This window comes from Micrasema longulum, unplaced genomic scaffold (assembly GCF_059751315.1).
Source record: "Micrasema longulum isolate JH-2025_06_02 unplaced genomic scaffold, ASM5975131v1 h1tg001038l, whole genome shotgun sequence".
Taxonomy (NCBI): Eukaryota; Metazoa; Arthropoda; class Insecta; order Trichoptera; family Brachycentridae; genus Micrasema; species Micrasema longulum.
Window position 1 is genome coordinate 517,310 of NW_028278226.1, and position 13,707 is coordinate 531,016.

At 31.7% G+C, this 13,707-nt stretch overlaps 1 protein-coding gene across 1 annotated transcript in view; it reads left to right on the plus strand.

The window, feature by feature from the left end:
• The window catches only part of Liprin-gamma (liprin protein kazrin), a 499,395-nt gene that overhangs the window by 390,488 nt on the left and 95,200 nt on the right, over positions 1–13,707 (plus strand). Inside the window, exon 8 of the mRNA XM_088232910.1 lies at positions 12,761–12,851. Within this exon, the coding sequence (XP_088089036.1) occupies positions 12,761–12,851 (91 nt within the window). The remainder of the gene's footprint in view (positions 1–12,760; positions 12,852–13,707) is intronic.

Below are 13,707 nucleotides of genomic sequence, written 5' to 3' on the forward strand. Positions count from 1 at the left end.
GATATTAAAATCTTCAATCAAATATGTAAAAAAGAAGTTAGGAGTATAAATGTTTTATTTTTCAATCTACCATTGTTGCATTCGAGGAGAATACATTTGCAAAAAAATGGAAAGATGTCGTTTTTTTATGTATAAAAAAGTTGGTTTTTGAATGTTTAAAAACAACATTTGTGTTTTGTAGATCTCAATAAGATTATTTCCTTAAATTCCTTATAATTTCTACCCATTTAATTCTTTTTATTGGATTTTTGGTAACACTAAAATAATAATAAATTTAATGCATTTTAAAAAATCGTATTTCTACATAAGTACACGTTGGTTGTTGGTGAGAAGACCGGAGTTTGACGTTTGCAAAAAGAATGGTGAATGTTTAAACACTTAAACCAGCCAATGACCGGTCATAAGCCCTGTAGATGCCTTGACTTATATATTACCTTTTTTAAAATGTTCTTCATCTCTGTTGTAATATGTTAATGTTAACAGCTCCCCAGAGAGTTGAATCCAGTCCTTGTCTACAAAAATTTGGACAAACTCAAAATATTGTTGATAAATCCACCTGGTCCATGAAGTATAGAAATTAAAAATAAAATAAAAATTCAGGCGTTGCCTAGTATGTAGGTGAAATAATTCAATTAGATGAATCTCACCCGCATAAATAAAGGTTTCAGCTCTTTAACTTCACAAACATCAACAGATGAAAGAATTGAAGTAATATAGATGTTCAAATATGGGCAAAATGGTGAATGTTACACAGTGTGTAAAGTGGCCACTTAAACTAGCCAATGACAGGTCATAAGCCCTGTAGATGCCTTGACTTATATATTACCTTCTTTAAAATGTTCTTCATCTCTGTTGTAATATTTTAGTTTCATTTAAATTGAAAACACTTTGGTGCTGGTTCTTTAAAATCTCGGGTTACCAGGAAATTAACTATACAACTCCGAACTGTCTCAAATTTCCCGAAACCCTCGTAAAGGATATTGCTAATCACTTGAAAGCTACTCGGGTCAAATAAAGGCAACTGTAGGTGGCTGATAGTGGGTTTGGTAAGATAAGGCGGTGAATGCCTTGTTATCGTGACTAACTATGGGAAGTCTTGAGAAGTCTACATACCCCGCAATAAACTAGAATTCGCACTGTCTTTGCCTGTTAAATTAAGTGTCTGGTCTATATTTAACTTAAATTACAGAATGGTCGCGGGGGTATTATTATTTATTTCTTTATTGTTTTAGACATGAAACTCCTAAAAGTATCTTAAAAATCTAATAATTGAAATAAAAAGTTGCCTCAAGATATAAAGATTGGTTTCTAAGAATCGGATGAGGTCAACTAGAAGAGGTCCTTAAAATTTAATGCTGCCGTCAAAAATTAGTTTTTTTGTGTTATTCACCCTTTTTCTTTTATTTTTTTTCCTGTAATTTTGCTTAAAATCTGCTTTTAGTATTTTCAATTAAGATTGTTGGTTGCTTATTTTTATCATGCCTTGATGCTCAAAATCCCCTGACTCTGTCAAAGCAAGTCATCGAAAGGGTCGAGAGTTTCAAATACCTGGGAGTAAATGTTACGGAAAATGGCAGCTTTCAAAAATAACTGAGAGTGCGGCTAGGAACAGCAGGCGCCACATTCAATAGTATGAAGACTGTCTGGAGATCGGGTATTTACTCAATAAAAACCGAATGCCGCCTATATAACACCTGCATAACACCTGCATAACACCTGTTCTTCTCTATGCAGCAAAATTCTGAGTTTCGAGAATAGGTGTCTCAGAAGAATATTAGGTGTGCGGTGGTTTGACTTTGTAAGGAATGTATTAATAAGAGAACGGACGCAGCAAACTCCGGTGACAACTCTCATCAAGCAGAGGCGATACGGTTGCCTTGGCCATGTGCTGCGGATGCCTTCTGAGAGCCTTAACCACGCTTGCCTATTTTACAAGGCATCAGGTTCTTGACGTCCTGGACGTTCACTGCTGACTGTTTGTCGACCGTTCGTGTCAGACCTATGGGACGGGAACCTAACTTAGAAGGATGCACAAGAGTTGGCAGCCGACAGAGCTGCTTGGAGGATCTTTGTGGACACCATATTATGCTTGTTTTAATACACTTCATACCCGTCATCACAGCCGTTGAGGTCTTCACCCGCAGCCCCGAGCAAGGGATTGCGTCATACCCTGCAATACTGAAAGCCTTAACTTAGCCACCTAAACACTTCGATCTGCTAAAGTAAAAGGTGCCCAACTCAGCGATGTGGGCGCGCTGAATGAGAATTACTCCAATGAGAACTGAGAATGTGACTCAGTACTCCAAGAGCCGGGTTCATGGTCTCGTTTAGGTATGACAGGTGTATATTCGCAGTGAGTTATATTAGCCAAACAGATAAAGAATTAAAAAATATAGAGCCGGAAAGAACAGGCTAAATCGTTTTTATTTTTAGCTATTTCTCTAGATTTTCTCTAGATCTCTTTAGTCAGCTCGTCCTGTCGAAAGATAGTTAGCCTGACGTATCTTTTATTTTAATGCCATGTAAATTAGCATTGGAAAAATTAGCACCACGTAAATCAACATCAATGAAATATGCCCACAAACCATTGTTTGAGACCAAGGGCATATTCTTAGTATTATTTCATAAACGAAATATATTACTATGTATACATTTGTAGCTTTAGGAAACGAATTTGTGTGGGTGTCTAGTGAAGCTGCTAGGAATATTTCCTTACAATTTTATATGTCAGGCACTTTTTTTTTGTATTGTAAGTTTTTACTGTTTTTTCCAATGAACGCCGTATTTTGGCACTAAATCTGAAATGAATGTAAAATGGAAAAAATATTTAATTTTGAACAAAACAACGTCTTCGAAAGTAATTACGAATGTCCTTTCAAAAGTAAATTGCCAGTGTTAAGACATTATTTGAAACTTAGTTTGCGTGATTTTTCTCAGAATCAAATTACTTTCTTTCTTTATCAATTCTGATAAAGAAAGAAAGTTCTACCCGAAATTGTGTGTATTTTTCAATATTTTATTTCATCTTAGAACAGGCTGAGCCATGTTAGATGGAGACTATCCTAACCAGACAACGCTAAGTATTCATTTTCTATTCACTAGTTTTATATAGATTCCTGGTAATAAATATTTACGCTTATTTTATATGCAATAAATTTATAAAAAAATAAATATAATATTTATTTTAAAATATGAATATTTTAAAACGAAATATTTTATGTATTTATTATGTACATCCAGAGGGCTTTTACGTGACAAGTACAACATTATAATTTAAGTGTTTCAAGGCATAACAAATCAATAATATGTAGATCAAATAAATATATATCTTTTTTTTTTATTTATATCCCTACAGAGATGAGGTAGAATTTTTTCAAATTCAGGATTATAGATATTCGAGTGTTTACAGGGCTTATGACCTGTCATTGGCTGGGTTAAGTGGCCACTTTAAGTATCTAATAAACAGTTATTATTTTTATAATCATTATTATTTTTTTAAGTATCGAATTACATTATGTTTTATAGATTTACAAAAATAAACATAAAATATTTCATAAAATATTTCATAATTTTGGCGGCCTCCGTGGCGTAGTGGTCAAGACGCTTGACTCACGTTCGGAAGGTTCCGGGTTCGATTCCCGGTGAGAACACAAAAATCAAAATGAATTTTTCTCAAGCCTGGGTGTTCTGTGATGTAATTCACCACTGTAATTGGGCCTACTGGCCTGTAGTGGTGCAAAAATAAATGAAAAATGAAAATAAAAGTTGGTAGGTACATAACAAAATGTTTTTTAAAAATTACAACAGTTTTAGGCAAAAAAATTAAGTATACAGAAGGTATTGTTTAAGTGTAGGTAAGTAAAAAACAAAAAGTGATTTTTACAGAATTCAAATAATTAAAGTTAATAATGTAATTTTATGGAATGTACGAATTTCTTTTTAATGCACACATCTCAAATATTGTAATCATTTACTTATAATAAATAATGCACCTTCTTATATTGTTATCATTTACTAATAAATTCACTAATCATAAAATCACGCTAAAAAAAAAACTTTTGTTTTTCAAACAATCGGAGAGAACAAAATGACTTATATAATCTTCGCGGCTATTATAATCCAAATATCATTCGTTACCAAAGTAGTATAATCTTCCTCGACTTGAGAGCTATTCGATCTTATTAAAATGGCGTCTGTGGTGTCGAAATAATTGAACCAAAGGACTTCATTCTCACAGAGAGTGACGTCACCGGTCTGTTTGTGTTAGACAGAATTGGATCCTTGTGAATTGGATCGAGATGAATGGAATTGGTTTGTCTTCCTCTGATCTAAAGACGAGTACACCATGGATTAACCTCTCGAGGCTTTGCATATTAAATATCTCTCGGGGTTCTGGAAATATCTGCTGTTCCCCTTCGGGCGACGGCCAGTAATTGAAAAATTATTTGATGTCTTTCGGATATTTCAAACGAAATGATTCCTTCATCTTTTGGTATTTTTGTCATGTCATCGGAACAAATAGGTTTTGTGGTTTACGTCTTATTTCATATCATTTGACATATTTTAATCAACTTGTGATTCATACTCAATGGGTTATTTTTATTTTGTTCCCCTTTTTTGTTGATATGTAATACGTTTAAAAACGAGAAACACAAAAAACGCCATGTTATGTTTATTTTTCAGTTCAGTTCAGTTCAATGCCACATGGAGCCGTTTAAATATCAAAAGATGAGACAATATCATATACATGTATTTCAGAGACAAATCGGAAAACTTCAGAGGAACATTCTTCGTGGTAAACTGTTTTTTTAATCTTTCCAAAAACTCTTTTTTTATTATATAATTTGGAAATGAAGTAATGCTTCAATTTCTGTAAAGATAAATAACGCTATTGACAAACAAAGCGATACGCACCAGACACGGGAAGCGGCGAGAGGAAGGGATGCTAATCCGAGAAATTAAGTAATCACACCATTTTCAGATTACAAAAAAAAAACACTTTAGAAATGAGTTTTTTGAATAAAATTTTTTTTAGTAAGTTGAACAGAAATTTTCCTCTGAAGTTTTGCGGTCTGACCCTGAAACTCCGTGTAATATGTATACATATTTATGGTTCTGAGTATTTGTTTAAAATACAATGATATTCAAATAAACGTCAAACAAAGAAAATCTATGTACAATAATTATCGTGAAAATGCTAAGGAAAACAGATCTCAAGTTAATATTTTTGATGTTTATTTATAACTATAAAATTTAATTTAAAAAAAACCAAGAAAGCGCACAATAGCACAATAATTAACAAAATGAAATTATAAATGTATTTATAAAAATAATATTCATATCAAAATACTAACCAATAATTATGCGAAACGTACAAAAGAAGGGTAGTTATTTGAATAAAATGAAAATTTGTAAAGATTATTTTTTCTCTTAACCCTTACGGATTATTCTATTTATTTTACAAATATAATATCTATTTTTTTCATACTCTGTTGTTGAAAATAATATTTTTTACACCTTTTAAAAAGTCTTTTGTTTAGTTTTGTCTGGTAGTTTATTATTTAATAATTTCAGTCCCTGATATATAAGTCTCGATTGTCCTTGTCTCGTTTTGAAATGTTGTAATCGATATTGTTCTGATATTCTTGTATTTTGTCGATGTTCATTACAATTTTTTAAAGTTTTAATTCTTTATTTACAATGATATCAGAGGCTAACGTATGAATCAATTTTAAAGATTCTAGTTGAAAAAATTCAATAACATTTCATTGTTTAGTTTTTTTAAAGAGTACTTTAGTAGGTGTAAGATAAGGGAGGTGATATTTATTTATTTATGTATTCATTCAAAATTACACTAATTGAAATAAAAGTAAACTTATTAAGACTTTTTAGGCTGTGCCGTGTCAAGCCATAATAAATAACAATAAAAAGTACACATTAAAATTAATTAGATTCAATTATAATGACATGTGATGTAATTTAATAAAAATCCAGAAAAAAGTTATAAGTTTCAAATAATAAAATTCTAAAGAATACCATTTAAAATTATTATTGGACTTAAATAATAAAATGTAAATTATAAATTATACAAATTTAGATTCATACACAACCAAGTATACAAAATAACATGAGCACTTAAAACAACAAAATAAAAGTATAATAGTAGTATTGAGAAAAAAAAAACAAAATAATATTATCATTGAAATCAATAGAAAAAGAATATATATATAAAAACATAATTGAAATGATAATTGAGATACGGTTTCTATAAACTCACTCTACACTAAGGTGGAAAATAGGAGTAATAAATAATATGCTAAATAAGATTGAGTGCTAAATTAAATAATACAAAAATGCATTATGAAAAAAGCATCAAAATATCAAAATATATAAAAGGCAAATAAAAGTAAAAGTATGATATCTGTTGATATCCCCAATAAATAAAATTAAAAAATAATTTTAAAAATAGAACGTTTATCTAGAGTACGTAGGACGATTGAAAAATAAAAATATTGATTAATATTTGAAGTGGAATTACCTGGACATTTGACGTAAAAAATATATTATTTCTAAACCGTGAACAAAAACAGAACGCCAACATTTTTCAAAGAAAAACATTGTAACGTTTGAAAGACAATGTACAAATTCTGTTCAATTTCCTAACAGGTTTGTAAAAATATTATTGAACATACTGTGTTATTTTGGTTAGTACACCAATGAAAGATAAAATAAAAATTAGCTCTACCTATTTTCTCTCACCAGGAAAAGATCGAGCGTGGGTGATGACAAATTAAACGTTTTGTTCCGCTCATATTTGCTTGAGGATTAAAATGCAGGCGTCTTATACTGAGACCCATTGAAATCTCTAAGGAATAAGAAAACCCGAGTTTCCATTTATTTTACCTTAAATTCGAACAAGATTTTTAGGCAGAAATACGAGATTTTTACATAAAAAAGACTCATTTTTCTCCTTTGATTCCATCATAAAGTAGTGTTTGGTTGAGGTTAGCCGACTTAAGCATTCCGATATATATTTGGGTTTATGTTTTTAATGAAATATTAAAAATGGTCATATATCAAATACGAAACACTTGTATATATCATAAAAACAAAATGTATTTATATAAATCATAAATATATCAAAACGGTGGTATACGGAGAAATTTAAAAAAAACAATAAACATTTGAACCTAAAACATTAGCAAACATAACAAACTAACAGATAATAATAAGTTTTGGAGTGGCGAGAGGCAGTGTATCTTACGTCTTTTTATATTAGGCTAACAAACGCCAGAGACAGTACAACTCATAGTTAATAAGTAAAGTTTGGAAAATGAATGCTTGAACAGTGTGAATTTTAATTTGTGTAAGGATAAATTAAATAAATTTACCTTTGTTTGCTAACACGTGGAGCCGCGGGAAAGGTACTCAGCGTTAACTATTACATCGGGGATGGAGAATGCCAAGACTCTCATAATTCTTTCTGTTAAATGTTCTCCATCCCTGCTATAAATTGTTAATCCTTATGACTCTCTAGGGGGTAAAATCCCGTATTTTGTCTACGAACATTTGGACAAACCCAAAATATCGTAAAACTAGGTTTTGTTTGAACTGTGAGAATCAACAGAAAAAACAATATTTTGTCTCGTTCAACGCTATTTCACATAAAAAATGTGAAATTGTGAATAAAAATGGTACGAGACTTTTTAAATCGTTATTTATTATCTTGGACAGCAGCACTAAATCTAAAATTTCCCTTCTATGACTAATATGTCAGACTTTTTACTGTCTCATTATACGTTTATAGTCTAGCTCTTCAATAGGAATATTTGACATAAAATTAATGAACCCTAAAAACGCGTGTTGAACCTTCTCCGCCCTCTTTAAATGGGTAACAAAATAAGGACACAAAACTGAGGAGGCATGCCCTAACTGACTCCTTACTAAGGTCATGTTTAGTACATTTAATATATCAAGAGACTTAAACTCCCTTGTTGTTCTAATAAAGCCAAGAAATCTATCTCCTTGTTTATGCATTTACATAGACTTACTTGACGAAACATTTCGACATTTAACCGAATGATTCATTCAAGTAAACGGATTCAGATCGTGCGTAGATTTCGAATATCTATCGACATTATTATTTAACTGGCTAACGTATAAATTGATTATAATCTATCCACCTCGCCCTGTTGTGGAGTTGTTTTATAGTATTATTTGTTTTCAGTTTTTCTGATAATAGGGTTGAAGTAATACTGACATTTGATTGTGTAATCAAATAATAAGATGACAGTCAAGCACTTTAAAAATATTGGCTTAAAACAAAGGGTATAATAGTTATTGCGTGCATTACATACGGTTAACTCCTACGGAGTTTCCACGACCTATTCATTGAAAATATTTATTTGCCTCTTGTAATAAACGCACGGATACTCTTGCCTTCAAGTATAAATGATTAAATACGGGTACGCTGCAATTGCAGTTAAGATCCTATTTCTATTAATAATACTAATACAAAACGAATTAAAGTTTCTAAGGAAATTAAAACATGTATAAAAGCTCAGAAGTTCTGGAAGGTTCTACCAACCTAGATACGGTATAATAAAACAAAGAAAATAATCTAATTTTATTAATGAAAATCCATTATTCCGCGTGTAATATAAAATGAAGGTAAATAATTCAATACCTCGGTGCTGTTAACAACCTGTTCGGGTGCTTTTGATGTTCTTCCCAGTAATTTCACGTACAAAAATCGGTTAGTATTGTAAATTTATTGTGTCTCGGGGAAGATTAAATGTAGAAATCTTAGTAGCAAATGGGAAAACGTGGCACAAATTTGGCCGGATGTAAAATAGTGAGGAAACAGGCAGCATACGGTGAGATGAAAGTCGTAAAACACGCATATTTAATTTTTAATAAATAATAAAATTACTGTAAAACAAAAAATACATGCGTATCATGCGCGGTCGATGTTCATTCATTAATAACTTCAAAAAAAATGCTGCAACCCCACCCCACTCACAACTTTTCGATTGCGTAGTTAAGCGCGAACTTAAGAAAAATTCTCTGCGCTCCGTCAAATTCTAGAATAAGTAGCTGCATATATCTGTTAATGCTTATGAGGCGGGCGTTCAGTACCGAATTTACCAGTCCACGCATGCGCAAATTGAGATCTTTATATTTTTAGAAGCTTAGTTCAAGCAATTCTAACAAACCAACCCATCTTTACTTTTCCTATATTGTGGCTGTTTTATAACAAATTTAATACTCAAATAGGTCGAAACGATGGTATTATTATATTAAATTATAAAATATAACTTTTTATGCTAAAATTATGCCATAAAATTGCTTTTTAGTTTATTTCAAAGCACTTAACTCGAATTACTGTATTGGTAGTAGGTACATACTCGTAGTTCACCTAGTACAAATTGCCTGCTTTCTCAATCGAAAATCTCACCGCACGCCCCGAACCTGATGTGTTTGCATGTTTATTCGTTTGTCCGTCACAAAAACTCCTCTAAAACGGTGAGTCGTAGCAATATGAAATTTGATGAACACGTTATCATAGATGCAATTTAAATTTTTAACATGGTGTATTTTCGGTCAAAAACTTTTCTTGATCTTTGTTTAAAATTTATACTTATTAACGATGTATCGTAGCTACATGAAATTTCGACACATTTAAAATAGAATTTATAGATCAAATGTTGTTTTCAAGATTATTTGTTCTCGTTCTTCTTCGATAAAAAATACCGGCCTCCCAAATATAAAATGTATAAATGCGGGATTGTGACTTCGGGATATATTCAAACTGCCTTCATTTTCAAGCGATGCACCATACCATAACCTTTTGGATCGTATGTGCAGGAAAAATAACTTATAAGTACTGCCGAAATAGCAAGAAAGATACATTTTTCATGATCCTATCTCAACTTTTGCGAATACTCTTTTAGGACTAATTTTTTTAGCGACATTCCATAAGACCACGTGTACGAGAAATGTAAAAATATAAAAAAACTGTTAAATTTTCAATGTAATTCTGAAAATGAAGATGGCTAATATGCTTGACTCACACACGGTAGGTTCCGGGTTTGATTCCCTGTGTGAACACCAAAATTGAAATGAGATTTTTCTGAAGCTTCGGTGTTCTGTGCTGTAATTCACCACCGTAATTGAGCCAACTGGTCCGTTGTAGTGCAAAAAAATGCAAAATAATACAAAATTAATAATTTTAATAAATTGAATGTGAGTTCGTTATGATTTGTTTCTGGGTACCGTGCATTAGTAGACATGCTTGTGTGAATTCGGAGAATATAAGTAGAGTAGGCTGTGTGAAGCGGGAATGAGACATACGAGGTTGTGTGAATAACTTGAAGGTAGCATGTATTATTTGAAGCTCCGCCACGCAGGCAGTAGGGGAGAGTGTTCATTAAACGGACATTATCAAAAAACAAACTACTTTTTATTTATTATCAACAATTTTAAAAAAAAAAACAGGAAATCAACAGTTTGTACAGTATAATTTCTTAAGGCCGTCAAATAAAAAGGAATAAAAAAATAATTTTCGGTGAAGTAAAAAAAAAAATTAAAATATTTGGAAAATGTCCGTTTCATAAACATAGTCCCATGAAACGGGCACAAGGTTCTACGAAGTTAACATAATACTAACTTCTATGAATCATCATCATCATTCCCATTCTGCACATAACGGTGCATAGGGCACTGCATTGGTACACCAATCGCACCGTATCTTGGTCATTTTTGTTACTTGAAGGTAAGGTGATCAGTCTTACGCTTTAGGTACCAGTCTAGAGACTGTAAAATATTCTAGTGGGAAAACACCCTTTTAAATAATAATTCATGTCAACCATGTCGGGAATCAAGCCCTAGACCTCTGGCATGGTAGGCAAATACGCTGACCACGAGGCTGACAAATGTATGAATAATAGTCTTTTTTTTGTATGAACAATAGTAATTTTTTTTTCGATAAACAGTAATAAGTTTTATTATATATAAATATAAAATATGAAGCATATTTTCGAGACCAAAGACATAAAAATAGATGGAAAATGATAGTCCGTCAAAAGTAAACAGGGATATTCTGTAGGTTTGACGAATCAAAAAAAATACTTCGATGAACAATGCTTCTCTTATCAACCTTCCTTCTTCGTTCTTCTGTGCAACCACTAAAACTGGTCTTTTTAGTCATTTTGAGATCATCACTAATTCGTTACAGAATTTTTTTGTCTTTTTCACTATATTTGTCAGATATTTTTTCGATATTTTTGACTTTTGGAGCCAAAATTCAGTAGCTCTAATTGACGTTTTATTTTCACGCATTTCTCTCACCGCTCTCTTAATTACTCTATGAGTCATTTTTAACTCCTATTTTTTATGAAACATAGGGGCTTTGTGCTTTAATTCACCACTGTAACTAGATTTCCTAACCTGTTGTGGTGTAATATTTTTTACAACAGAAATTAAAAACTCACGATCTCTAATAATGTAAAGCAAAAGATCAATTATATAATTTATAGTGTAAAATGAACATTTATTTCAAAAACGCACACAAAAATACCATAAACCGGGAGTCCGTTTCATTAAACTCTTCGAAATCTTAGATAAATTCTACAATCTTCATTACTTTTGATAAAAAAATAACCATATTCACTTTTTACTGAATTTTACGGTACCAGCAATTAATATTTAATAATATAAATATAATGAACACTAACGCTTACATTTTTGAGAGTTAGTAAACAGCAACAAAAAAGACTTCAGAAACCTAAAAAAATCATATAGTTCTCATTACACAATGGTAGGCGCATAGTTAAAACACTTTCGTGATGTAATATAGAACTTAGTGCAATCATGAGGCTAACAATAAAAATGTTCGAGTTCAGACAGGAACCTAGTAACTGCAATTGTCCGTTTCATGTTTCCTGAAACGTCGGCTTCATGAACATTCTCCCCTACCTACTGTATGTGGACTCACTCCTAAATGAAACTTCCCTTACCTTGTAGCTTGCCTCCTCGGGAGCTTTAAGTTTGTTGCGTAATTTCTTACAAACGTCAAGAACTCTTAAATTGTATGGGATATTTGTTATTTCTTGGGCTGTTTCGCTGTTATTTAATATTTAAACGAAAAACTTTTTAAATTATCTCAATTCTGCTTTTCTCAACTATTACTGAATTTAAAGTTAAACAGAAAATTATTTTTTAAATACCATAAAAATAAGCATGTTTAGTATCTTCTGAATTTACTGTTTTATAATCTTCCGCTTTATTTTTTGCTTTGCTATCCAGTTCTTATTGCGTTTGGACTGGTCTGTCCCCTCATTAATCGGCGTAGAGTTTGTATTTCTTGGGAATATTTTAGCTAACTTTCCATGCGCCGCTTAAAGAGTCCCACAGAACTATTATTATTAGCTGCGGGTGGGCGGTGGGCTTTAGGATCCCATCAATGTCTCTAGACTGGCACATGTAGCGTTGCATCGATCCCCTTACTTTCCTTAAACAGATTATCGACATACGCTTCATTTATTATGCCAATCACGCATGTTTGAGAACTACTTAAAATCTAAAAATGGAGACACTTCCATCCATAAATTTCAGTCCTTATTTACGAACATTTGAACAAACTCAAAATGTTATCGAAAAAATTTAACATTGTCTTTGACACTCGATATTTGTGGCTGAGCAAGGAAATTATTCCATCTACTATAACTTTAATTTATTTTTTATAATTGTTTTGTTACAGATCCTTCAGCTACACCTAAGGACTGTAGTCCTACACTCTCCCCACACAATACAAACCCCTTCAGAAGTATTGACAACAGTGTACTTTCGAGGTAAGAAATATAATCAATTACTTCCTGTAAAAACTGCAAAAACAGTTTTTGTTAGATTTTTTTAAAAGCGTTATACCGTCAATTACTGCAATGGTTTTTTTAATTCGTCTGCAATTAATCAAAAACAAACATACAAAATAAAACATATAAAAAAACTATTTTAACCGCGAGACCGGCTTTTAAAATAACATCCTACTGTTAACATTTGTTCAATAAATAATTTCAATACATTTACACCTGCCCCAATCCAATTAATTAACTTTTTCATTCGCATATAAAGGTTATATTTTATTTTCCGGTCGCTATTCGTTTCATTTGGATTAAAAAGACCAATTTCGAATACGTTCCGATTAGACATTGGTGAAAATTTGTACCTGGAGGGTTTTTCGTTACAAAATACCCGTTTCCAGAACTTTCTTTGGGTATATTATGTCAACCAACTAACTCTCTAGAGGGGTTCGCAATACGTGATCCCAGCTTTCATAAAACCTGGAATTTTAGAATTAAAATATATTCTTAAATGCCGAGATCAAATTTATGAAAACCAGCATTTTCGTTGTTTTATATTTTATTTCTTAACCCTTAAATGCATCGTGATGGAAATTTCCATCATACCAAATATTAAGGTATCAAATACTTGATTATTTCTTAAGTCTGGTATTAATTTACAGAGTTCATCTATGGATTTAAGAGAAAATCCACCAAATCAGTTGAAATTTTGACCGCCAGTGTTATGCAAAGTTTCATATTCAAATTTCGTGGTTATTTATGATCTCCGAGTAAAAAAAATGTTTTAACCTAAACGTTTGTATTCATATTTATTTGTATAATTCTTCTGTACGTGTGATGTCACTGA